Here is a 27,703-nt window from a genome sequence, read left to right on the forward strand (position 1 = left end):
ACGCGGCGTAAGATCATCCCCAATCCTCAAAGAACCAGAGCGACCACCCCTCTCGGCTGCCTCGGCTGCTGCTGCAACTGCCTCTGCGACCTCTGCATCTCTATCACTGGCCTTCCGCTTCTTGGTGGCCAGCTTCTTTCCTTTGCCTTTCTCTGCCGCTGAGAAGCGACGGGGAGGATCACCTCCACCATCACCTCCTGGGGAACCTCCTGAGCCAGCTGTCGGTCCACTGACGTTCTTGGTGCGAGCCATAGCAACTCAAGTGTCCGACAAGGCTATGGAGAACAATGTACTGCAGAGAATTGACAAGAAAAGGTCTATATAAGCAAATATACCGACTAGAGATGAGATAAACCTATGGATCCCAAGAAAAGATAAGATTAGGGCTCGAAGGCTTACGATCCGAAGACTAGACGCGTTCCGAAGGAGATGACACGATCGGAAATTTCCGGAGACCTCCAAGCCACTCCTCAAGGTGCTATAGAGATAGAACAAATCAAATCGCTGTTGAAAACAACAATCTAATCTATTCATATGATAAAACAAACACTTTGAGGGCGAGGTCCAAGAATCTTACCCCAAACCCTAACTCTTCGAGGAGAGAAGAGCACTGGCGAGGAGAGGGAAAGGGGGGGATTCCCTTAGCGGATCTGGCGCGAGGGAAGATTCCAAGGGCGCCGCGGAGGGCCGGGAATCGACGGCAGCGGCGGCGCTAGGGCAGGGCGAGGGCGCGGGCGCGGCCAGAGAACGGAGAGGAAAAGAACCGGCCGCGAGAAACCCCTGGGCGCGGGTTATATCCGCCCGCCGCGGGGTCACCGGACGCTCTTTATGTTGCACCGGACGCGTCCGATGACCACCGGACTCATGCGCAGAGAGGTTTGCATTTTGGTATCGCACCGGACGATGGGCACCGGACGCTGGCTTTAGCGTCCGGTGCTTCAGGTGACGCCTGGTGAGCACCGGACGCACCTCACCGGACGCAACAGGGATACTGTTCCTGCGTCCGGTGAGTGCAGTCTGGCGCACTGCACCGCACCGGACGCTCAGAGGCAGCGTCCGGTGCATCGTCTGGTGCTCCTCTGAGCACTTTTTCAACTAAGCTCCACGCCCGACTTTGACCCAACCAAGTTCCATCTTCAAAAACACTCAAGTAAACACAAAATGGAACTGGTATGAGTGACTTCTCTCAAACCCTCAAAGTTTTACCAAATATTTAGCCATAGGCCTAGTAGATTTTTAAGAAAATAGTTCGAGGAAATCACCAAGGAGCATCGTATGGCCATAAAGCTAGGGGTTTAATTCATAATGAGCTTGGAATGCTCCCCCTATCTATGGACGAACACAGCGGATGCTCAACGAATAACCGAAAAGAATAGATCAACTAACAAGAATGCAAATGAAATGAGTTGTAGTGCAATTCTTGAAAGTAAACTAATGCTTGTCAAGTTTGATCCAAGGTTAAGCTTTTTCACACACTCAAAGGGGGTTATCTTAACCATGTTAGACAAGCCCTACATGCAAGTTGAATTTTTAGTTTTAGCATGCATGATATGCAAAGCAAAAGTTATTTACAAGATTCAACACACAACTTTTATCTTTTAGTGAAGTTAGACATGTCAAGCACATTAAGTTCATTTCTCAACATACAAAACCTAGCTTCATCTAGGGGTTTTGTGAAGATATCCGCCAATTGATTTTCCGTTCCCACATTCTCTAGGGATATGTCACCTTTAGCAACGTGATCCCTAAGGAAGTGATGGCGGATGTCAATATGTTTTGTGCGGGTGTGTTGAACCGGGTTGTTTGCAAGTTTTACCGCACTTTCGTTGTCACACAACAAAGGTACTTTGTCTAGTACTACTCCATAGTCTAGCAAAGTTTGTTTCATGTAGAGTATTTGTGCACAACAAGCACCGGCGGCAATGTATTCCGCCTCGGCCGTTGACAAAGCAACACTATTTTGTTTCTTTGACATCCAAGAGACAAGTGATCTACCTAGGAAATGGCACCCTCCGGATGTGCTTTTTCTATCAATCCGGCACCCGGCATAATCCGAATCGGAATAGCCTACAAGTTGGAATCTTGCACCTTTGGGATACCACAAGCCTAGGCAAGGTGTGTATTTTAGATACCTAAGAATTCTCTTGACCGCAATCAAGTGAGATTCCATAGGCATTGCTTGATACCTAGCACACATACACACACTAAACATTATATCGGGCCTAGATGCGGTGAGGTAGAGTAGACTTCCTATCATGGAACGATAGAGAGTCTTGTCAATAGGGTTACCTCCCTCATCCAAATCGAGATGCCCATTTGATGCCATGGGAGTCTTGATTGGCTTGCAATCCATCATCTTGAATCTCTTGAGAAGATCTTGAGTATACTTCTCTTGAGAAATAAAGACCCCTTCCTTCATTTGCTTGACTTGAAATCCTAGGAAGAAGGATAGCTCGCCGATCATGGACATCTCAAACTCCTTGGACATCAAATCACCAAATTCCTTGCAAAAATCTTCATTAGTAGAGCCAAAAATAATATCATCAACATAAACTTGGCAAATGAAGATTTCCCCATTCATTTTCTTGGTGAAGAGTGTTGTGTCAACTTTCCCAATCTTGAAGCCCTTCTCAATGAGGAAGTCCCTAAGCCTCTCATACCAAGCTCTAGGAGCTTGCTTGAGACCATAGAGTGCCTTGGACAAACGGTAGACATGCTTGGGGTACCTAGGGTCTTCAAAACCGGGGGTTGCTCAACATAGACAAGCTCATTAATATAACCATTTAAAAAGGCACTTTTCACATCTATTTGAAATAACTTGATATCATGACTAGATGCATATGCAAGTAGGATACGGATTGCTTCAAGTCTTGCCACCGGTGCAAAGGTTTCACCGAAGTCAAGACCTTCCACTTGTGAAAAGCCTTTTGCCACAAGTCTTGCCTTGTTGCGCACCACTTTGCCTTGATCATCCTTCTTGTTCCGAAAGACCCACTTTGTTCCAATCACTCTTGCATCTTTGGGTCGCTCTTCAAGTGTCCATACTTGGTTGCGAGTGAAGTTATTCAACTCCTCTTGCATGGCCATGATCCAATCCGCATCACGAAGAGCTTCCTCTATAGTCTTTGGTTCATCTTCAAGAGACACAAAAGCGTGATGTTCAATAAATAAAGCATGTCTAGAACGAGTAGTTACACCACGTGATGGACTCCCGATGATGAGATCTTGAGAGTGATCTTGGAGGAGATGTGATGTTCTTCTTGGTGCCACTTGAGGGGTTGGTTGGGGAGCATCAACATCTTGTGCTTGTGCCACCGATTGCTCATGAGTGACTTGGGTGTCTTCATGAGCATCTCTCACATCCTTGTTTTCATCTTGTGGACCTTGTGAGGTGGATGGTGGCTCAATGATTTGTACATCATCATCATCATCTTCTTTTGGCTTGATGTCTCCCACTGGCATGTTCTTCATGGCATCCCTCAATGGTTCACCACCTACATCATCAAGATTATCACTTGCTCCTTGGGAGCCATTAGTTTCATCAAATTCAACATCAAATGTTTCTTCAACCATCTTTGTGGCATGGTTGAAAACCCTATATGCTTTGGACTTTGATGAATAGCCAACCAAGTAGCCAATGTCACATCTTCTTTGGAACTTTCCCAAGTGTTGGCACTTCTTGTAGATGTAGCATTTGCATCCAAACACTCTAAAGAATGAGACATCGGGCTTCTTCCCATTGAGCAACTCATATGGTGTCTTCTCTAGGAACTTGTGAGGAAAGAGCCGGTTTGATGCATAGCATGCGGTGTTGATTGCCTCGGCCCACATCTTCTCCGAAGTGTTGTACTCATCTAACATTGTTCTTGCCAAGGTGATCAATGTCCGGTTCTTTCTTTCTACAACCCCATTTTGTTGTGGTGTGTAAGTTGAGGAGAACTCATGCTTGATTCCCACTTCATCACAATACTCTTCAATGTTGGTGTTGTCAAACTCTTTGCCATTGTCACTTCTAATTTTCTTAATCTTCACATCAAATTGATTTTGGGCATTCTTTGCAAATTTCTTGAATATTAATGCAACTTCGGCCTTGTCTTGCAAGAAGAATGTCCAAGTGTACCGGGAGTAATCATCAACTATGACCAAGCAATATTTGTTGCCTCCAAGACTAGCATATGTGGTTGGTCCAAACAAATCCATGTGAAGTAGCTCAAGCACTCTTGAAGTAGAGAGATAGGCTTTGGTTGGATGAGTGTTTGCAACTTGTTTGCCCGCTTGACATGCACTACAAAGCTTGTCCTTCTCAAATGTCACATCCTTCAAACCTCTTATCAATTCTTTCTTCATCAACTTCTTGAGTGTGCCCATTCCAACATGTGCTAACCTTCTATGCCACAACCACCCAAGTGAAGTCTTGGTGAATAAGCAAGTCTTGACATCAACTTCATTTGATGAGAAATCAACTACATATAAGTTGTTGTGTCGGAAGCCTTTGAATATCACTTCATTGTCATCTTCCTTGGTCACAATTACTTCCTTCTTCTTGAATAGGCATTCAAATCCAAGATCACAAAGTTGTCCAACCGAGAGCAAGTTGAAACTCAAAGATTGCACATAGAGCACATTGGTGATGGAGTTGTCATTTGATATAGCAACCTTTCCTAGTCCCTTGACTTTCCCTTTTGAGTTGTCACCAAATGTGATCTTCTCTTGGTTGTCAACATCTTCATCAAGAGAGGTGAACATCCGGGGATCTCCGGTCATATGTTGAGTGCAACCACTATCAATTACCCAATGTGATCCACCGGTCTTGTAGTTCACCTACACACAAGAGATCAAGCTTGAGATTTAGGGACCCATATTTGCTTAGGGCCCTTGACCTTCTCTACTAGTTGCTTTGGCACCCAAATCTTCTTTGGCCTTTGCTTGTTTGGCGGTCCCATGAAGCTAACCTTGACCTTGCCACTCTTGTCTTTCCTTACAATGTAGTGAGCATTGAAGGCAAATGGTCTTGCATGCTTGGGCAAGGGTGGTGGTAGTGGTGCCTTACACTCATGAGCAAAGTGTCCTTCTTGACCACACTCAAAACATCTCTTTGGCTTTGGCTTGCTTGCTTGATCATGAGTGGCTAGAGACTTGATGAGCTTTGTTTGATGAGCCTTGTAGCCAATTCCACTCTTGTCCATCTTCATGACGGTGTTCATAAAAAGCTCACTTTGAAGGTCCTTTCCCTTTGTGAACTTTGCTAACCCCATGGTTAGGTGTTCCTTCTCTTTCTTGAGCTTGTTGTTCTCTTGAGTTAGCTTCTTGATGATTGGGTCATTGTTGCTAGCTAACTCATCCAAGATGAATGTCTCATCTTCTTCTTGCTTATCATACATCAAACCAAGCTTGAGATATTAATTTTCTTCCTTGAGCAACTTTTTCTCATAAGCAAGCTTCTTGTCTTGATCAAGTGACTCAATTACAATTTTCTTGTGCTTGGCTTGTTCTTGCAACTCTTTCTTGAGCATGGCGATCTCATCCTTGAGCTTGATAGTGTCCTCATAACTTTCGGCCACTACCACTTTCTTGCCCTTGCAATCAACACATTTGCTTGTGCTCTCCACAAGTAAGTCATCACAAGATGTGGCTACATCAAGCTTAGCAACATTGTTAGTAGCAACATGTGTTTCATCAATTGCAAGTTCATAAGCAATCTCAAGGTTGTCATAGTTTGCTTTTAGAGTTGTTAGCTCTTCTTTCATTGCTCTATATCTAGTGATAAGCTCATCATGAACACTCTCAAGTTTATCATGTTTTTCTTTGAGCTCTTTTAGAGAGAGTTTGAGCTCCTTGAGCTTAGTGGTCATGATCTCATTTTGATCTCTAAGCTCATCACTAGACTTAAGCTTTGCTAGAAGTGTCTCATTCTCAAGTTCAAGCTTTTCATTTTCACTTCTAGTCTTTCTTATGACTTTTGTGTATTTGTTAAGCAATTTTACAAGTTCATCATAAGGTGATTCATATTCACTATCACTCTCACTACTCTCATCCTCACTTTGTACCTTCCGGTCACCCTTAGCCATAAGGCATAGATGTGTAGAGGATGTAGATGGTGGTGAAGATGATGGTGATGGAGCATCAATGGCAATGGCGGCAACCTTCTCATCATCACTTTCATTGCCGGATGAGTCACCACTTGAGCTTTCAATGTCGGTGAGCCAATCACCAACAATATAAGCCTTGCCATTCTTTTTCTTGTAGTGCTCCTTCTTCTTGCCACCTTTCTTCTTGTATTGCTTCTTGTCATTCTTCTCGTCATCACTTGAGTCATCTTGCTCTTTGTTCTTCTTCTTGTACTTGTCCTTCTTGGGCTTTGGACATTGATGAGCAAGATGACCAAGCTCACCACAATTGTAGCAATCCATCTCGGAGATGGGTTTCCTTTTGCTACTTGTGAAGAACTTCTTCTTCTTGGAGTCAAAGTTGACTCCATTCTTGTTGAGCTTCTTCAACATTTTTGTGGTTCTTCTCACCATGAGGGCAATAGATGCATCATCATCACTTGAAGTTGATGACTCAACTTCAATCTTTTTGGCTTTGCCCTTGTGAGAAGCTTTGAGAGCCAAGTCCTTCTTTTCTTTCTTGGCCGATGAGGAGCCATCTTGAGGATTCATGTGCATGTACATCTCATGAGCATTGATCTTCCCCAATATGGTGGTTGGTGTAGCGGTGGAAAGATCGCCTTGATGAAGCACGGTTACTATGTGCCCATATTTCTCAATGGGAAGCACACATAGTATCTTCCTTGCTACATCCGCCGTACTCATTTGTGTGAGCCCAAGTCCATTTAGCTCCTCTACAATGACATTCAAGCGAGAATACATTTCATTAGCATTTTCTTTAGGAAGCATTTCAAAAGTATTAAGCTTGTTCATCACTAGGTGATAGCGTTCCTCGCGTTCACTCTTAGTTCCCTCATGGAGCGCACAAAGTTCCTTCCAAAGTTCGTTGGCGGTTTTGTGACTCCGAACACGGTTAAACACTTCTTTGCAAAGACCTCTAAAGATGTGGTTTTTGGCCTTTGCATTCCACTTCTCGTTTTCTTGCTCTTGTGGAGTAAGAGTGGTGGCTCTTTCCGGAGGGGCAAACCCTTCGGTCGCGGCTTTTAGGCACTTTACATCGCATGCCTCAAGGTATGACTCCATCCGTATTTTCCAATACGGGAAGTCATCCCCATCGAACATGGGTGGCGGTCCATCCCCGTTAGACATCTTTCTCTAGGCGGTGAAGCCTAAATAATGAGCACTAGGCTCCGATACCAATTGAAAGGATCAAGATGCCCAAGAGGGGGGGGGGTGAATTGGGCTTCTCTAAAAATTTAAGCAACCTATAAGCTCCAATTCAACCCCTTGTGCCTAGTGAGACTTAGAGAGCTACCGGATAAAAAGTTTTGCAACCTAGTTCCAATCCTATTCTAGCATGGCAATTCTAAGAATGTAAAAACACAAAGTAAATGCTAGAAAGTAATGGAGTAGTGGAAGAAAGTGCTCGGCGATGTTTTGCCGAGGTATCGGAGAGTCGCCACTCTCCACTAGTCCTCGTTGGAGCACCCGCGCAAGGGTCTTGCTCTCCCTTGGTCCGCGCAAGGACCAAGTGCTCTCTACGGGCTGATTCTTCGACACTCCGTCGCGGTGAATCGCCCAAAACCGCTCACAAGCTTGACACGAGCCACCCACAAGAACTACGGGTGATCTTCGTGCCTCCAATCACCACCGAACCGTCTAGGTGATGGCGATCACCAAGAGTAACAAGCAAAGAACTCTCACTTGACCCAAACAAGGCACTAGAGAGTGGTGGATGCACACTTGACTCTTGGAACTCACTAGAGGAGGATTCTCTCAAGAATTCACTCAAAAACTCAATCCTCTCTAAGCTCTTGCAACTCTCTTGCTCCACAACAAGGTTCTCTGATGTTCAAATGGGCAAGAGAGCTCTCATGGATGAGGTGGAGAAGTATAAATACTATCCACGAAGTCCAAAGGTCAGCCAACCGTTTTCCACTGAAAACGGGGTCACCGGACGCACATTATGTTGCACCGGACGCACTGCACCGAGCGTCCGGTGCTGCATAACGGCTAACTGTACTTCGCTCTGACAGGTCACCGGACGCTAACTCTCAGCGTTCGGTGCACCGTCCGGTGCTAAGGAAAAAATTACATGCTCCCTGCGCATGGGACCGGACGCTAACCGGTGCGTCCGGTGCTAGCGTCCGGTGCTCAGGGGAACTTTGCAAGCTCCCTGGGTAAGGGACCGGACGCTGCCCGGTGCGTCCGGTGCCAGCGTCCGGTGCCTAACCCTAAGCACCAAACTGTTCCAACGGCTAAGGACCTCACCGGACGCACTCACAGAGCGTCCGGTGCAGCGTCCGGTGCCCCTTTGGGCACCCAAACTTTATCGAAACGTGAACGCTCCAACACGAAGTTTGTTCCTCTCGATCTAAGGACTATCTCTGAGCTGCCTAGTGCTAGGTTTACCAAGTGTACACCACACCTAAACCTAAAGCCTTGCCTAAGTCAAGCTACTAGATCAAAGCCCCTCTTAATAGTACGGTCAAAGGAAAACAAAGTCCTAAACTACTCTAAGTGCCCTTCTTCACCATATGGCACTTAGACCTAGTCTAGTCTCGACGATGTCCATCCATCTTTGAAAACCGAAACGATTTCCACTATTAAGTTGGCATGTACGTCCCTGTCCATCGAGTACCTATTTACCATGACCTTACCTATGACTTTGCCTCTGCAAAACACACGTTAGTCAAGGTAATCAACAATGTCATTAATCACCGAAATCACTAAGGGCCTAGATGCTCTTTCACCTTGTTTAGATTTTAAAAAAATTTGCATTTCGCTATTGTAGCACTTTCGTTTGTTTGTGGTAAATATTATCCAATCATAGATTAACTAGAGTCAAAAGATTCGTCTCGCGATTTAAAGGCAAACTGTGTAATTAGTTTTTGTCTTTGTCTATATTTAATGATTCATGCATGTGCCGCAAGATTCGGGTCTTGTTTAGTTCCCCAAAAATTTTGCAACATTTTTCAGATTCCCCATCACATCGAATCTTTAGACGTATGTATAGAGTATTAAATATAGATGAAAATAAAAACTAATTGCACAGTTTGGTCGGAATTGACGAGACGAATCTTTTGAACCTAGTTAGTCAATAATCGAACAATATTTGTCAAATACAAACGAAAGCGCTACTATTCCTATTTTACAAAAATTTTTGGAAGTAAACAAGGCCTCGATGTGACGGAGAATCTTGAAAACTTTTTGGTTTTCAGGGTGAACTAAACAAGGCCTTACTCCAGTATACTTTACCCCCGTCACATCAAATGTTTAGATACATGCATGGAGTATTAAATAAAGACTATTTACAAAACTGAAAACAGAGTTAAAGAGAAATTTAAAAATAACTCTAACATAATACAAAAATATCATTATTATTTCTTTTCTAATATAGGAAAACATTGAAAGGTTCAAACTTTCGAATGTTTATTTAGATCTAGCTTTACAAATTTTTTTGCAGCAACAACAAGCAATAGTTGTAGCCAATAGAACGAGCCATATATTTATTTGAAATTACAAACATTTATACTTTAAACTCGGTCAAGTTTTGAATATATGAGTAAGGATAAAACTAAACTATAGTTATATAACGAAAGTTATAATTATGTTATTTTTGCTTTATATATAATGTACATACACTTAATGAAGATCCAAGGACAACATCATGGAGTGATTGAAGACTTTGAAGCCTAATGTAGTTACAACTTCAGACATTTATAAGATTTATTAATGTTTTAATAAGTCTAATGTTTTGTGGTTTAGTTTACATACCGGTGATGTTGCTTTTGTAGAAGCAAATGTAAAACTCTTTTTTATAAAAAATAAGGACTCTAGCTTTTTTAAACAAATTAGAAGGGTTTTCATTAGTGCTGAAAATGAAAAAAATCAGAAATTAGAAGGGTTTTTATTACTGCTGAAAATGAAACACAAAATCAGGGACAAAGGCACAAAGCTTATGTACCCCAAAAAATTTAAAAAATCATTATTAGGAATATTATTTTACCATAATTGAATTTTAAATTTTTACACCTATAAGCGAAAGGCATCTCGCCACTGGAAAAAAGAAATGTCATTTTTTCAAGAAAAATACATGTGTTTGTGTGTGTAAGTATATATTTTACTGGTAAACCTAAATTAAATGCCTACTCTCTCTATGCTAAATTAAATGCCTACTAAATAGAGTGTATTGTAACTTCTAAAATTGTATTAAAATATAATACATTTTATATAATGACTGTTTTTTATTTGACAAAGTTTATTAAAGAGAAAACTATGATTTAAATAAAAACTCTATAATTAAATAATCTATGGATACATACGTCATTTCAGTATTCCTTAAAATCCATTAAATACACCGCAGTAGGTTTGAGGCCTGGTTTAGTTCGTGAAAAATTTTGGGTTTCGCTACTGTGACATTTTCGGCTTTATTTGTCAATTATTATTTAATTATAAACTAACTAGACTTAACAAATTCGTCTCGCAAATTAAGGTAAACTATATAATTAGTTATTTTTTTATATATATTTAATACTTAATACATGTGTCACAAGATTTGACGTGATGAAGATTCTTGAAAATTTTTGCAAACTAAACAAGACCTGAGGCCGTTTGAGGACATTCTCGCTAGCTTCTTTGTCAGCAAGAACAAAACTAAAAATCGAGGGTTTTAGAAGGGTTTGGTAGGTTCTTTCCCTCGCCTTTCTCCCTTTCTTCCTCTCCAATCCAAACCAAAACACCGCAGGAAAAAAAGCCCAAAACAATCCGCGGCTTGGAGAACCCTAGAATCAAGCGCGGAACCGTCCTCATCCACCATGCTGCGTGCGGCGGCGGCTGCCGCCGCCATCCTCCCGGTGCGGTTCGCCGCCGCGCCGACCGTGGCGGCGGCGGAGGAGCTCAGGTCTCCGCTGCTCAGGGTCATTGGGACGCTGAGGGGCGGCCGCGGCTCGGTGCTGCTGGGAAGGAGGGTGCGTTTCTGCTCCAACTCCTCTGCGAGCGACTCCGAGGCGGCGGCGGCGGAGGCGAAGGCCGAGGATGCGACCGCTGCTGAGGGGGAGGCGGACAGCAAGGCGTCTTCCGCCATCGTGTCGACCAACACCAATCTCGACGACTGCCTCTCGGTATGTTCGTCTGGATCAGAGTCACTTGCTTTGTTGCTTGTCTCAGCCGTTCGTTTTTTCCCCCTATTTAAGAGACTCAGCCATGCGCTTGGAAATGTGTTGGAAATGTGCTATGAGTAGTAGGTTAATACCAGATTCTGTATTTTGGGTTGAGTCCCGGATTAGCTCAGACACAAATGAACCATTAGATCAGGCGTCAGTAGTGTGCTGGATTCAACACCTTAAAGGTCCGCGCCTCAATATGAGCATGGAGGAACTTTGAAAGTTTGAATAGTTTATGCCAAAATCTGCAATACAGCATGAATGGATAAATACCAGATTTCCTTTGTTCTGAAGGAAATAGGCTAATTCTTTGCTCCATGCATTTTCTAGTTTGATAGAGCTGCGCGGAGAGATCATTAGAGACAACTAGTACTGAGGGCTCTTATTGAGTCTGCCGATGTGGCAGAGGGGATCGGGAAGGTTTTGCTTGCACAATTACGTGCAAACAGTATTAATGAGGTATGATGCAAATTGCATAGAAATGCGTCCAATTTAATCCAAACTAAAATGTCTCCAATCTGGTAGGAAAATGCCTCCAATCTGCTAGGAAAAACATACATCTGTTGTGAAATAAACTGCATGCATTTTATTAGGATCCAGGTGTTTATTTTGGGACTGTGATCATATTTTTTTGGTATATATCAGGGGACTATAATTCATTTTTTCATCTTTAGTGGCTGAAGCTGCCATCACTATAGGAAAAATGGGTTTGGTAGGGTCATTCTTCCAAAGGGTTATGCTACTGCATATTAGCTCGATATTGAACTTCAAAGTGACAGTACAAGAATCTGTTAAGTTGACCGCTGATATGTGTTTATATCTTAATGATGTACTGATGTGATACTGCCAGCCATAACCTTCTGTCCTTGTCATGGCCATTGGTCAGGTTATAGCGTTACCTCTTCCACATCGGCCACTCTTTCCTGGATTTTACATGCCGATGTATGTAAAGGTATGTTGCTCTATTTGGAGTTTCTGAAATGAATTTCACATCTTTTAACACACAACTTCATCATTTCCCTTCTAATGATGTGCTATTTTTCGTCTTGTTTGAAAATCCCTCAGGACCAAAAGCTGTTGCAAGCCCTAATAGAAAATCGCAAAAGATCAGCTCCGTATGCTGGTGCCTTTCTTGTGAAAGATGAAGAAGGTACTGACCCTAACATTGTGACTGGTTCAGATTCAGAGAAAAGCATTGATGATCTCAAAGGGAAAGACTTGCTGAAGCGTCTTCATGAAGTTGGGACGCTTGCTCAGGTAATTTGACCATTTTCAAAGTACTCCCTTCAAAGATTCTGTTTGCCTAGTCTTTCAAAATGTGCTCTGTAATTAATTTTAGTTATTTCTGTAGATTACAAGCATTCAAGGGGATCAGGTAGTTCTATTTGGTCACCGACGTTTACGGATAACTGAGATGGTGAGATACTTCAGATTGCATGCCATTCAATAGCTGTTGGTACAAGTTGATTTGTTTAATTGTTTCACCAAGATGCCAAAAATTGCAGGTCGAAGAGGATCCACTCACAGTTAAAGTTGACCATCTAAAGGTAGTTATGTTCACCTGTGCTCATAGTTCTATATTTCATACTTTTTTGTGCCATTTGTGGTGAATTACTAGTATTTTGTTTGAACATGATTTCATCATGAATCCAGTGTAGGATTTCCATGTTTTCCTTGCAATGTAATTTGCAATTTCTTATTTAAGTTGTCCTTTTCAGGAAAATCCCTACAACAAGGATGATGATGTTATGAAAGCTACCTCATTCGAAGTTATATCAACTTTAAGGGATGTCCTAAGGACAAGTTCCCTTTGGAAGGATCATGTGCAAACCTACCAACAGGTCTGACTTTTTTAACCTTTTTTTTTTCATTTTTACACATCTTTTTTTTAATCATTTGCTTGTAAGTTTGGAATTGTTTCAGCATGGCTTAACTTCCCAAACTTGCTGCACTCGGTGTTTTGTTTTCTGTACACTGTAGAATGTCTAATATTAGGCAACGTGTGCATAGTATAACTTTGCTGTTAGGCCTCCTGATAATGGATCATAGACAGGGTGCTAAAACTACCAGACTGAACACTGGAATCTGACTATTAGAGGTATACCCTTTGTTGCCTGCCTTAGCCTACCAATATTGCAAAATTGCCAGTAAAACAAAGCTAGCAACCAGTGTCCATGTAGAGTTTCGACATAAATCCCGTATCATATAAGATACGGCCAATATGTTTGTTTACTTGCCTTGATAGGCATTTCTATTTTTTGGATGCCATTGGATTTCGTCTTAGCAATGAATTTTGAAACTGATTTCCTCTGTTTCAGCACATTGGTGACTTTAACTACCAACGGTTAGCAGACTTCGGTGCTGCTATCTCTGGTGCCAACAAGTTGCATTGCCAGGAGGTGCTTGAGGAATTAGATGTAAGAAACTTTGCTTAAACTCTTCTCTTTTCATTTGTTCTCTTGTTGTGTACTTTGCCCACTTCAAAGTCTATACTGCAACACAGTCGAGCAGGATTACCAATTTAATGTTTTCATAAAATTCAGTCGAAGACCTATTGTGCATCCGTAGCCAGTAATACCTATGGATTCCTGGATTCTTAGGTTCTTGTTCCAAACTGACAGAAAGAGCCCGATAAGTGCTGCAGAAAATTTATTTTGGAGTACACAGTCACGTTCTGTTCTGACTGCATTCTAGATTTCTTATGTAAACGCAATTTTTTTTGTTCTCTGCCTCCATCCATCATTTTGTTTCTGGAACAGGTATACAAGCGTTTGAAGTTGACTCTTGAGTTAATAAAAAAGGAGATGGAGATTAGTAAGCTACAGGTAATTCATTTTCTTATACTCGGTCCTGCGAACGGACTTCTAGCTGAGTTGGTTAGGTGACTCTTGTAACACTCCTCAGGTCCTGGGTCCGACTCAGCGAATTTCAGGCTGGGGTTAAATAATCCCCTCGCCTTGTTCCACACCAAAGCACAGTTCTTAGGCCTGGCCCAGTTGTGGTCGTTCTCACATGGGCTATGGTGCCACTGCGTATGGGTGGGGCAGGGGTTCAGGAGTTTTTTTCGACTTGCGTGAGAAGGTCTTCTTTAATGCAATGCCCGGGGGCTGTCTTACCCCCCCCCCCCCCCCCTTAGGCCGAGTTTCTTATCGTTTGGTCTTAGCCATCATGTTTTGTCCAATCTTCTTGATGTTTAATGTGCTTCTGTTTCAGCAAGCCATAGCAAAAGCAATTGAAGAAAAGATTAGTGGAGATCAGCGACGTTATTTGTTGAATGAGCAACTTAAGGCAATCAAGAAGGTACTTCATTATTTCTGCTGCTCCTACAGGCTACCTATGTTCCTTACACTGCGATAGTCAAATTACTATACTGTTGTAGAATCTGTCCATGCTGTTGTCTGTAATGAAAAGCCAGATGGCTAATAATAATCCCCGACTCTATCTATGTCATGTATCCAGGAGCTGGGTTTGGAGACTGATGACAAAACGGCATTGTCTGGTTTGTTCTTGAACTATGATACTTAATGAGCTTTGTATATGCTTTTATCATATAGCTGCACAATTATCATAAACAATTTCAAGTTGACTTATTGTTTATGTGTTTTAGCAAAATTTAAGGAACGTATAGAATTAAAGAAGGACAAATGTCCTCCTCATGTTTTACAAGTCATTGAAGAAGAGCTTACAAAGCTTCAGCTTTTAGAAGCCAGCTCTAGTGAGTTCAGTGTAACTCGTAATTATTTGGACTGGCTGACAGTATTGCCATGGGGAAATTATAGGTTCGTATTTATCCACCTTTCCCTGAAGAGAAATCTGCCATATGTTTGTGTCTCATTAGTGTTATCCTTCTGTTGCAGTGATGAAAACTTCGATGTCCACCATGCTCAGAAAATTCTCGATGAAGACCATTATGGTTTGAATGACGTGAAAGAGAGAATACTGGAATTCATAGCAGTTGGGAAGTTAAGAGGGACTTCACAAGGTTTGATTCATACTCGACTGATTTATCTGTTGTATTGAGCTTGTAGAGTGTTGTACTGTCGTTCAATTTGCATTTGCATCCTCAACTGTCATCCATGGTTAGAAAAAATGGCGTCTTGTTTTGACAATCCTGTCTCATTCATCATAACATCGTGTACTTAGATAGATTGGTTGGATAGGGAGAGAGAGCAGCTCACACGAACAGTGCCATGAACATTAAGACACTGACTTATAAAGAAACTATCGTGTCTCTATTTATAGAGGAGACTTGACTTGGCACTCGAGACACCCTATGTAAACATGATCCTTTACTTCCGAACTTATCAAGATACTTGCCTAAGAAATAGATTTAGTGCAGCCTAGCTAGGGCGGCTGGCGGCGGTGCCCCCTGGCCACATGGGCTATGGCTGGTCTAGGATGGACCATGTTACGGTCCAGCTGGTCCATGGCCATCTGGTCCGTAACAATAACCTACAGTGCTCACTAAATTTCTTGATTCTTCAATGTCCATCTGTAGTTATTCTACCAATAACTCTGTCCATCTTTTACAACAGGCAAGATCATATGTCTTTCTGGGCCACCAGGAGTTGGGAAAACCAGTATTGGTCGTTCAATTGCACGTGCACTGAACCGCCAGTTCTACAGGTTTTCTGTTGGAGGTTTGGCTGATGTGGCTGAAATCAAGGTACAAAACAGATATTGCTGATATGTCATGTGCAGCTGCATGTGGTTGTATAAGTAACTTTTCAACAATCTCAGGGCCATCGACGCACGTATGTTGGTGCAATGCCAGGGAAGATGGTGCAGTGTCTTAAATCAGTTGGGACAGCAAATCCTCTAGTATTGATAGATGAGATTGACAAGGTGCTCAAACAACTGGTTATTGTCCATTTGGTCTTATTTTGCTTGAGATGCTAAACTGCTAATAATAGCCTGTATTATATACTTGCATAATGGCATGTGATGCACTTTGAGTCTTTGACGCAGAATGGACTTTCCACAGTTACTTTCTTCAATGTGGCAACTTGTGTGCATGCTTTATTAACGCTAACTTGTACTTGTCTGTCTTGCAGCTTGGGAAGGGGCATTCTGGCGATCCAGCTAGTGCATTGTTGGAACTCCTCGATCCTGAGCAGAATGTTAATTTCTTAGATCACTACCTTGATGTTCCTATTGACCTATCCAAGGTTAGTTCTTGTTCCCTCAGGAGTTGCGTGTTTGACTGTCTACATGTGGTTGGCTTCACAATTTAACCTTTTTTTTTGGCCATGTTTATTCTTTTAAATATGGACAACAAAGCTTATTCTTAACAGATTGATAGTTTATAGTTGTCATCACCATCTCATTGTCTTGCATTCTCACACATCTTGCTGTTATCATTAGGTACGCACATTGCTGATTATTGTGCTATCATATCATTCACATGCAATGCTGCTAAGTGCTAATGTACTACTGTAAGTTGTGATTAGTAGGTTGCACCAAACAACATCCTTAGTATTATGTTTTGTTCTATACGATGAGATCCATAGCAGTAGGATGGTCTTCGGTACACTTCAAGTGAATAACTTCCACACAATCCTCTGCCTCTCCAACCTTTTTTTATTCCTGCTGTTTCGAGTGTCGTGTTTAACTATTTAGTTCATTCTACTTTCTGTTTGTAATATTCTTGTCAGTAGGATGATCTTCGGTACACTTCAAGTGCATAACTTCCACACAATCCTCTGCCTCTCCAACCTTTTTTATTCCTGCTGTTTCGAGTGTCTTCGGTCGTGTTTAACTATTTATTTCATGCTACTTTCTGTTTGTAATATTCTTGTCATCTCTAAAACATTGTTTATGAAAATTAGGTTCTGTTCGTTTGCACAGCGAACGTAATAGAGATGATACCAAATCCGTTACTGGATAGGATGGAGATCATTGCTATAGCTGGGTATATAACTGATGAAAAGGTGCATATTGCTCGAGACTATCTAGAGAAGAATACAAGACAGGCTTGTGGCATAAAGCCTCAACAGGTATCTTGGACACTTCTCTCTTATAATCTTCCTTTCATTCAATATTATGTGCATGAGAATAAACTATTAAGCATAGAACATTTGTTTTTAAAGCAACATTGGAATTTCCATAAATAAAACAACAAACAACACAAAGAAAGGGAAAAATTGTTGTAAACCCTATGCTTTTATAATGTCTATGCGTAAACCACCTAATCTATACTGACACAGTTTCAGCAGTATGTGAAGTGCCCCAATAGGCCAGTACACTTGCTTCTTATTTCTGATTCCACGTTATTATCAATTTTGGACTTAACTGTTCTGCCATGCACATCTACAGGTTGAAGTTACAGATGCTGCTCTTCTTGCTCTCATTGAAAATTACTGCCGAGAAGCTGGAGTGAGGAACCTTCAAAAGCAGATTGAGAAAATTTACCGTAAGGTGTGTAAAATAATTTCTGCATACTGATCTGACCCCTCTATCAGAGAGGGGAAAAATGTTGGCTGATTGTTGATAATGGTTAAGCAACCTCAAGGCATTAGTATGGCAAGGTTGCTTTTAGTTTTAGAGCCAATGCTTCCATTAATATCCTCTGCTCGCCAATATGATCATACTCTTACTTCTGAAATATCTTACAAACTTTTTACCTCCGCAGATAGCTCTGCAGCTTGTTCGCCAAGGGGTGTCAAATGAGCCAGACCAGGAGTCTCCCAGTGTCACTGTAAGTGAGGAATCTAGTAGTGGTGATAGCACCACAGCAAAAGATGAGATTTTGAAGGATCCTGCTGTAGAAGATGCTTCAGTCGCCAATAATGTTACAAATCCTGCCTCTGAGGAAGCTAATGAAGTAAATTTGACAACTGAAGCACCAAAAGAAGACAACACATCTAAGGTATAGTGTGTCATTCCTTGGTTTTATTTTTTTTTCAAAAAAGTATTCACACTTAATTTTGTTCTGCCCTGTTGCCTGTTAATGTGCAAAATGGTCCTCTACATTGTATCTGTTCTGCTGATTGACGCACTGCTTATCCTTGTGTATGGCAGCCGGGTATTGTTGGTTGGTCAAATATAATTTTATAGATTATTGGACATCAATCAATGTTCCCTGTCTGTGTCCATTGTGTTAGCCTGAAAACCACTTATGCGATTGCTAGCTCACTCAACAAATGTGCAATATAGACTCAGGAGAGTGGGAAACAAATCAAACAATATTATATTATGATGTTAGTTACTGATTCCTGTATTCTGTAGGGCAACAAGGACACATATGGAGCAGCAGAAGATGCAGCAGACAAGGCAATTGAAAAGGTTGTGGTTGATTCATCAAACCTCGGCGACTTTGTTGGGAAACCTGTGTTCCAGGCTGAGCGTATATATGAGCAGACACCTGTTGGAGTGGTCATGGGCTTAGCTTGGACTGCTATGGGTGGTTCTACTTTGTACATCGAAACAACAAAAGTGGAGGAGGGGGAAGGGAAAGGTGCACTTGTGCTGACGGGACAGCTTGGAGATGTCATGAAAGAGAGTGCTCAGATAGCGCACACAGTTGGCAGAGCTGTATTACTGGAGAAAGAGCCAGATAATCAGTTCTTTGCAAACTCGAAGCTGCACTTGCATGTTCCTGCAGGGTCCACCCCTAAGGATGGCCCTAGTGCTGGATGCACCATGATAACATCTATGCTGTCCTTAGCTATGGGAATGCCTGTCAAGAAGGACCTTGCAATGACAGGTGAAGTAACATTAACTGGAAGAATCCTCCCAATCGGCGGGGTATGTTTTCTTTGTTCCCTACTCAAGCTTGGTTTTACATTTTAAATGTATTGTTTTTAGACAAACATGATCAGCCAGCCAATGACTTCTGCATGTGAAACGAGGAAGTGTCACTTGACTGAAAAATGTGGAAGTGTTTTCCTTGGTTCATCTTTGCCGTGCCTCCTGATATAATGATAGGCTTAGCATTCAGATGCTAGGTGGCATCCAAAGCAGATGACAGTGCCTTAATGAGTTAATAATGTTAACACCCATGCGGTTCAGCATGCCTAGTATGGTTTCATGCATCGGATCACTGGACACTCACTCTTGTTTCTTCTCTCTATATATCAGGTAAAAGAGAAAACGATTGCGGCAAGGAGAAGTGCGATAAAGACACTCATATTTCCAGCAGCGAATAAAAGGGACTTTGACGAGCTTGCTTCTAATGTGAAGGAAGGCCTCGAAGTTCATTTTGTTGACACATACGGTGAAATATATGATTTAGCTTTTCAGAGTGACGCGGGGACAGAAACAAGCTTAGATGATTTAGCTTTACAGGATTGAGATTTTTTTGTTTCCCTGAACTGGTTACAGGCCAAATACCAATCGGAGGCAGGAAGACCATTGTAACCGAGATGAGTGGAGTTAATTGACAGTCACGAGAAAAAGAAATATTTTTTGCTCCCCAGATAACACCATTGAATTTTGAAGAGATTTTTTGGCTAAGGTTGTACTAGTGTGCTAGGTCAGCTAGGTTGTATTAGCCTATAATAGGAATAAGAAAAGAAAACAGCGTAAACTATATGTCGTAGCACACTTTGTTATCCAAAAGCAGCATTGATGCACCATCTGTTATTCGTTAAATATATTTTGGTAGGTGGTAGACATTCTTCTGGTATATATTTATTTATTGTACAAAAAGCTGGGCAGTAGGCTATGAAGTTTTTTTTTACTCGTTCTGTACGTATACGTGAGCGTGGACAGTGGAGTTAGCCTGTCTTTGCTCGTGCGGGGGGTGAGGCTTTGTTCAGTTCGCAAATTTTTTGATTTTGATATTGTAGCATTTTTGTTTTTATTTAACAAATATTGTTCAATCATAAAGTAACTAGGCTTAAAAAATTTGTCTCATAATTTATAGATAAACTGTGTAATTAATATATATATATATATATATATATATATATATATATATATATATATATATATATATATAGGACTGCGCTAATAGGTACCCTGGGTACTGATTATTATTTGGTACCCGAGCCCCCAGCAACATGCGCATGCAAGCGTCTGAGGCAGGTAGTCACGATCCCCTCCGGTCCACCCAGCGTCCCGCGCGTTCCCTTCGACGGTGTGGTTTTCTTCCACACATCCGGTTTTCTATTTCCTTTTGCGTGGACTTTTCAAGTTCTTTTTTTTCATGTTTCTTTTTTATTTGCGTGAACTTTTCACGTTTGTATTTTCTTTTCACATTTCTGTTTCCTTTTTTTAAAACTTTTCACGTTCTTTTTCTTTTCATAATTTCTTTCTTTTTTGCGTGGACTTTTCCCATTCTTTTTTTGCATCACTTTTGTGTGGACTTTTCATGTTCTTTGTTGCATCTTTTTTTTGCATTTTTCTTGGCAGTGCCTACAGTATATTGCCATCAGGAACAATGAATTTTTATAGTTAAAGTGCAAAACTGTTATAAGTACAAAATCATGCTAAGTTTTCAATTATTAATCCCTGTCAAGAATAACATTTTTTAGTTTTCAATATAAACTGTTAAGTATTTGTTCATAAAGAACAATAAAATTGTCAAATCAAAGTATGTGCAGCATTTTCTATGTTTGTCTAGGATCAAAGTATAAAAGTTGGTGACAAACATATTTGTTACCAAAGTAACTTGAAATTTTGTAACTTTAATACAATTCTAGTGGCTACTAGGGCCTTGTTTAGTTCCAAAAACTGAAAAGTTTTCGAAACTGTAGCACTTTCGTTTGTTTGTGGTAAATATTGTCCAATTATAGACTAACTAGAATCAAAAGATTTATCTCGTGATTTACAGTCAAACTGTGTGATTAGTTTTTATTTTCGTCTATATTTAATGTTTCATGCATGTGCCGTAAGATTCGATGTGACAGGGAATCCTGAAACTTTTTGGATTTCGGAGTGAACTAAACAAGGCCTAGACTGATCTTTGTAACATTCCCGTATATGAAGAATACTACAGCAGTAGCACTGTATAGGGAGCAGAAGCAGAGCAGGGCAGCATACAGGACGAACCACCCTACGGAAAGCACAGGTTAGACAACCCCGAATGCATCCTGCTTTTATCAAAACCATTAATAATACAATTAGTTAAGTACAAAAATACTAGCAGATAAAATATAAACTATTTACCTAAAAACATTATAGAGCAAGCTATCTGGAAACTACAAATGTTTATATTTTGTTCTTTCAGATGAAAATGGTAAAAATGTTCACCATCCAATGGAGAGTGTCTTGTCTTTTTCAGAGTGAATAATCTGTTGTGTATAATTATATATGACAAGCATTAAAATATTTTTATGAGTTAAGTATGGTAATAGCATAAACTTAGTTTACAGTAAATTCAATAATCCAAGGATACATTATAGATACTCAAGAAAACGGTAAAAAATTAATGTAGTACCTAAGTAATATGTTATTATACTTATACTAATATAAATGGATCAACTGGAAGTCTGGAACCTTATATAGCTTGAAACAAAACAAAAGGGAAAGTATTATGAGCCCTGTTTCAAAGGCAACGCCTAGGCATCCAGGGCGAACCTAGCTCGCTGGGGAACAGTGATGCCTTGTCGCCTAGGCGCACACCTAGATCTTGCCTGGACGCCTAGTCACCCTTGAAACCAAGATTATGTGTAGAAGATAGTAGGATACCATAAATAATTCTATAACAATCTATTATAGCACATGTAATAGAGGATATCAGGATTCTAATAGTTTAGAGGTAGGCCACGGCGACATGTACATCTGTGGTAATCAACTAAAAGCATCCATCCACACAAGAAGGTTTCTTTCCTGCAAAAAAGAAAAACATAAATTTGGCTTGAGAGGGAAATTAGAATGCTAGATGTAAATAATCAAAACCGAATAGGCAAGAAAAGTTGCTATCTAGACTTAACATCCAGTTCTGCAGTAGACAAAAAAAGAGACATTATCCTACAAACTCAGGTGCTACTTTGTGATTTCTTAAATAACTTAGTGAACATCAATGAATCAACATTTTTAATGGGAAAAAGGAAGTATAAAATATAGCAAAGAAAAGCAACTAAAGCTGGGAGGCGCCACCAACAGTTATACATGTTTAGCTTACCCTAAAATGCAATCAACAATACTAGTTGGTTTTGTACTCTTCCCTATGCCATGCCCATTCATAATTGAACATCTAAAAAAATATAATTTAGATGTAAAGATATCACATATGAATACTGAGAAAAATGGTATTTCCTGAACTGTTCTGAACCCAACTCTGTCGGTCCAGCGTAGCAAACTTGGAAGCTACAGATTAGTTGGATCTGCGTGACTGAAAAATCTAAAAGAAAATCATATGAAAGTTTGCAAGTGGATCTTCATACATGAGCACTAATTTGTGAATGCACTAGCATATTTCATCTTGCCTATATAATCCCTAGATATCTATATTCACAAATAAAAATACAGTAGCACATGAACTTATTCCTTCCATAAAATAGACCAGAAATCTTTTCTTATGTTCCTTAGTTGACAATTCGATGTCTCTTAATTAACAAATTAATGCACAAATTAAATTAAAGAACCTCAAGGCCAGTCTTACCTCGGCATGTAGGACATGTTGAGTGAGAGGCATTAGCAACAGGAGCAGGGCACTAGGGCGAGCGGTACGAGCAGAGGACAGATGGATTGTCTACAATAAGCAAATAACACCACAAATGGACATTAAACCTGTAACCTATAAGACTCAGTCTACATCACAAATTCACAATGCCCTTCAACCTGTAACCTCCTAGATCAGTTCATGCCCAAGGTTAAGCTGATGAGCACATAAGAAAGGAAGCTACTGAACTAGGAAGAGGAAAAGTGATATATGGTTGTGAATACTCTATAGTAAGCAAGATGGCCAGACATAAGACTACTGCAGCCCCTTCCAAAATATCCACTAGACAGGTCTCACATGGTCAGGTGTATCTGCGAGCTTCAAAACAGTAGAACTTGGGTCGATAACATACACTGCAAGCATGCTGCTATCCCAAATATCCATCGCACTTACATCTCTAGTCACATGATTAAAGGTTCAACTAGGCTACCAACTACCTGTAGAACGACTATGAAGACGCTAGAATAAAGGGGTATATGCAAGAGGGCTTTAGTTGATTAAGGGCACCAGAAAATATATTTGTGGGTCAAATAACATAACTTGTGGATAGGGCAGTAGAGGCTTATGAAAGAATAACTGAACATAGAATGGATAGTGCATAATATGAAAAACCAACACACATAAAGGATGATAAAAACATTTTGTGCTAAGGTAGCAGATTTTTTTTGTTTAGGAAGGACTTAGCAAAAAGAGTTGTCAAAAGCTACTGGGGAGCTAAACAGATAAGGGACTGTCATAGCCATCGAATAGGTCAAACAGGCCAAACGAGGGAATTGGTAAAAGAGAGTTGCAGGAGTTGAATGGATGATTGGAGTTGGATGGAAGCTGGTACCGCCACTGCCAAATACACGGTGAACATGCGGAAGAGGTAGACTATATGCACCATGAGAAATGAACTGCATCTACCAGGCGAGATAACAGGAGGAACCGCCCTCTTCTCCCGGGACATAATTGAAAAGTTGAGGAAAAAACTAACATAAAAAGAAAGAAGAAAAGAGGGGCGGTGGAAACACACCAAAGGGAGGCGCCGAGGCTGTTTTTGGTGGCTCGGGAAATAGCTTATTGAGCATCCACAACCCCTTGTGACCAAATTTATTTCTAACCACATACTTGGAGATGTTTACTTAACTAAAAAATATTAATGAACTGGATCACAGAATAAGACTGTTGTGAGTGTCTAAAATAAAGAACAAGATATGAGATCAGAATATAGTGTTCCTACTGAAACACATTTCATATTCGTACTGAAGCATTCTCAAGTGGGCGATAGCTAGAAGATAAAACAATAATATGATTAGCAGTTCATTAGATTAAACAAGAGAGGAGTTCAGGTCTTGAAAATGTAAGCTGAAAATAAAATAAAATAAAAACAGGTAATAAGATGGACAACTAAACTGAAAGTCAAAAGACATAAATGAAGGTCCGACTCCTCATCAATCCTCGCTATACAGCCTGCAGTAATCTGTGAACAATAAATATAAATAAGGTATATCTAAGTGAGGTAAACAATCTGCAGGCTCCTTTCACGCAACAAGGAAAAAGCCAGAGAACAGAAGTATCCAAGGAAGCAGAGCACACATCTGGTTTTGATGGCATCTCAAAAACAAAAAGATGAAATTAAAGTAAAGTTTCAATTTGAATTGACAATTCAGAGCATATACAATTTTTTAACCTCATGGGAACATGTTTGAGTCCAGAATTCAATTAGTAATAGCATGCAGAGCACATGATAGTCCTGTGTTGCAATTCCCCAACATAAGCTGAACAAAAATACCCGCATGACATTTGAAAGAATGGACTCATTTAATAAAAGATGATCTTTTGGAGCATGAAACACTTGAATTTTACAAGGAAGACAGTCCATGAGGGGAAGATAGGAGGAAGACAAAATTACCTGAGGCACACAAACATGGAAAAACTAATATTGTCCAACAGTCTTTCAATTTGAGTTGTTTCTGGATCTGCCACTGAATGTCTCACTTAGGCATCAGCCTAGAGCCCCTTCTCATTCAGAATCGTCATTACAAAATCCCACCAAGCCATGACAAGAGTCAGTTTGGTTGACAGGTCAGAGAAGGCATAAGCTGAATAAGTGAAGTCTCCGAGGCATACTACTTGGATAGCTAGATCTTCAATCAAAATTGACCAAACTCTAGCTGCAGTGATGATCAAGTTTCAAGTTTTAATTTCCATGCTTATGCATCGAGTCAAGCAAAAAAGAAGCTGCTAATTAATCCACCACAGTTACTATATCACAACAGCAACACTTATAAATTAATCATAGCACTAAATCTTGTACCTCAGCATCAGTAGTTAACTGAATAAGTGAATTCACCCAATTACAATTTTATTGATGAATCATACTACATATGTGTTTCTAAATAATATTTTTATTGTCATGTAGCAGGCTAGGATTTCTACAACGACCTGTTTTGTAGAACAATCCTAGTATTATCAAACTGTCTGCAGCAAATACTACCTCTGTGCCATATATATGGTCGTTTGGGAGGCTGGTGAAGAGTAAAATGCCTGCATGCCTCTACTATCCAATAATTACATAAGCTGAAGTACTGTAAATGAAGAAGCTGCTGCCACTAACGGGCTACGTGCTGGCGAGTGAGTGGGTGATGGGTGAGTGCAGGTGGACAGCTGCTGGTACAGTTCCTATAGGTAGGCAAACAACACTTTCAAAGGGACAAAATTTGAATCCTAGAATGACATTTTTTATGGGACAGATGGAGTATATTTTTTCCCAACATATCTAGTTGGTGACACTTAGAACCAAAATAGGAGAGATAGCCTGATAGTTTACAGTTAAATTGTTTCATGTGAAAATAGTCTACAATAAAATGGGAGTAAATTACACGGCCGGTCCTTAAAGTATTATGTGGTTTTCATCTAGGTCCTCAAACTATGAAATCGCTCGTCTGACTCCCTAATGTATTTAGGTGATCTCATCTAGGTCCCCAAACTACGAAATCGTGCGTCTGACTCCCTAATGTATTTAAGTGATCTCATATAGGTCCAAAATACACATAAGAAGGGTTAGAAGCTAACATGATCATCCACATGGATATGATTTAAGCACATGATCCTTGATTTAAGTCCATGGGTGCAGCCGCTGGCTCGTCCCTGTTCACCATCACAGCGCCCACGGCATACGATCTGGTCATGTAGACGGCAATAGCGGTTGGTCACACGAGTGAGCGTAACACTGGATAACCGCAAACCAAGCCCCTCTTCTCCCATATCTACCTTACCCCGCTCGGCAGTGTAACCGGCCGCCATTGCTGCCTACATGACCAGGTCGTATGCTGCGGGCACTGTTATGGTGAGCAGGGACGAGCCAGCGGCCGCACACGTGGGCTTAAATCAGGGATCATGTGCTTAAATCATATCTATGTGGATGACCATGTCAGCTTCTAACCCTCCTTATGTATATTTTGGACCTATATGAGATCACTTAAATACATTAGGGAGTCAGACGTGCGATTTTGTAGTTTGGGACCTAGGTGAGATCACTTAAATACATTAGGGAGTCAGACGTGCGATTTCGTAGTTTGGGGACCTAGATGAAAACTACGTAATACTTTAAGGACCGGCCGTGTAATTTACTCATAAAATGGCTGGTTTCTTCTAAAAATATTCTACAATAAAATGGCTTCCTGGAGAAACATCAAAATACTCAACTTTAGAGCCATGAAGGAAAGAAGGGACACCAATTCAACAATCAGGAACTGGACAGGTGAACAGGTCTGTGTTGACTGAAAATAAAAAACAATTACAAAGCATAACTAATATGAGGAAAAAAGGTCCCTTGCAGTAATCTATAAATGATACAAATAAGCTAAACAACCTCCAGGCTCATTTCATGCAACAAGGGAAAGATAGAGAATTACCCATGCGAGCAGAACATAGATCGATTTTAATGGTAGATGAGATCATGCCGTGTTGCTGCAACAGTGTTGTACTGCTATTTTGCACTAGAACAATGTAAAAAACAAAATTAAATATAAAAGTTGCGATGTGCATATATTCTTAAACAAATTAAACACGTGGCCTGAAAGTACCTCAACTTGCATCTTCCTGTAAATAGATTCCAGAACAGAATCAAACAATCTTCGTTAGATCTTGGATCTGCACACAACACAAGAAAGTCAGATTGTCAAACAATCATTAATTCTCATCCCCAACAATAAAAGGGACCAAAATTGGGGCATCGAATGTGAGTCAGGATGGATGGGTACCATGCTAGGGGATAGTTGAGGTGAGCGATTCTCCTCGTACATATAAGGTGAGGGTGCCACTACTACCGTCGAATCATGTTGAGGGGCTCTGTGGAGGGATGTTGTCGATGCCGCGGATACGACGCCGCCATGGACACCGCCGCCGATGCCGACAGCTGTAGATTGGTGCTGCAGGTATGGCGAGGACATCGCCGCCGCCGAATCTATCGGGCAAGGTAGCTGCGGATAAGGCGTGGCCGCCGTCGTGGATTCCTCAGCATAGGGATTGGGAAGAAGGTGAAGATTTGGAGACGAGAAGACAAACTGCTACCAGCTCGATGCAATGGGATGGGTAGTAGCTGCGGGCCCAAGTGCAGAGAGCTCGCCGGAACCGAACAATGGAGCAGGCGCGGCAGCGAGCTGAGGCTGTGCGGCGGGGGTGGCGGCAAGCTGGGCTCGTGTGGTGAGGGCGGCGGCGAGCAGGGTCCGTGCGACGAGGGCGGATAAAAAAACCGGCGTCTCCCACGATCAATAAATATTGGAATGGGAAAATTGGATAGGGAAAATAATAATAATAATAATAATAATAATAATAAT

General features: G+C 41.0%; 1 protein-coding gene and 1 long non-coding RNA gene across 6 annotated transcripts; one reads left to right on the top strand and one right to left on the bottom strand.

Annotated features, from left to right (window-relative positions):
- On the top strand, nt 10,736-19,864 carry LOC8077511 (lon protease homolog, mitochondrial). Its single transcript, XM_002461210.2, has 20 exons — nt 10,736-11,230; nt 12,159-12,224; nt 12,338-12,529; nt 12,624-12,689; nt 12,778-12,819; nt 12,991-13,113; nt 13,591-13,689; nt 14,032-14,097; nt 14,486-14,572; nt 14,732-14,771; nt 14,880-15,051; nt 15,130-15,254; nt 15,808-15,938; nt 16,013-16,117; nt 16,327-16,440; nt 17,101-17,268; nt 17,588-17,689; nt 17,904-18,140; nt 18,500-19,018; nt 19,352-19,864. Exons 1-20 carry the CDS (start codon nt 10,925-10,927, stop codon nt 19,562-19,564), a joined length of 2,973 nt encoding a protein of 990 aa, XP_002461255.1. The 5' UTR covers nt 10,736-10,924; the 3' UTR covers nt 19,565-19,864.
- LOC110432255 lies at nt 21,308-27,603 on the bottom strand. Of its 5 annotated transcripts, none has more exons than XR_002449675.1 (5): nt 27,438-27,603; nt 27,128-27,346; nt 26,951-27,017; nt 26,780-26,863; nt 21,308-26,644 (listed from the first exon to the last, which is right to left on the bottom strand). It is a non-coding gene; the product is annotated as an uncharacterized LOC110432255 (long non-coding RNA). The 5 variants fall into 5 exon arrangements; XR_002449674.1 differs by having other exon boundaries at nt 21,308-25,036; nt 26,571-26,644; nt 27,128-27,603; XR_002449676.1 differs by having other exon boundaries at nt 21,308-22,045; nt 22,341-26,644; nt 27,128-27,603.

This window comes from Sorghum bicolor, chromosome 2 (assembly GCF_000003195.3).
Source record: "Sorghum bicolor cultivar BTx623 chromosome 2, Sorghum_bicolor_NCBIv3, whole genome shotgun sequence".
Classification (NCBI taxonomy): domain Eukaryota; kingdom Viridiplantae; phylum Streptophyta; class Magnoliopsida; order Poales; family Poaceae; genus Sorghum; species Sorghum bicolor.

Coding starts and splice junctions, on each gene's coding strand:
- LOC8077511 (XM_002461210.2), top strand. CDS start 10,925: ATGCTGCGTGCGGCGGCGGCTGCCGCCGCCATCCTCCCGGTGCGGTTC. Junction 12,690..12,777: donor GTTTACGGATAACTGAGATG/GTGAGATACTTC, acceptor CAAAAATTGCAG/GTCGAAGAGGATCCACTCAC. Junction 14,098..14,485: donor TGGAGATTAGTAAGCTACAG/GTAATTCATTTT, acceptor CTTCTGTTTCAG/CAAGCCATAGCAAAAGCAAT.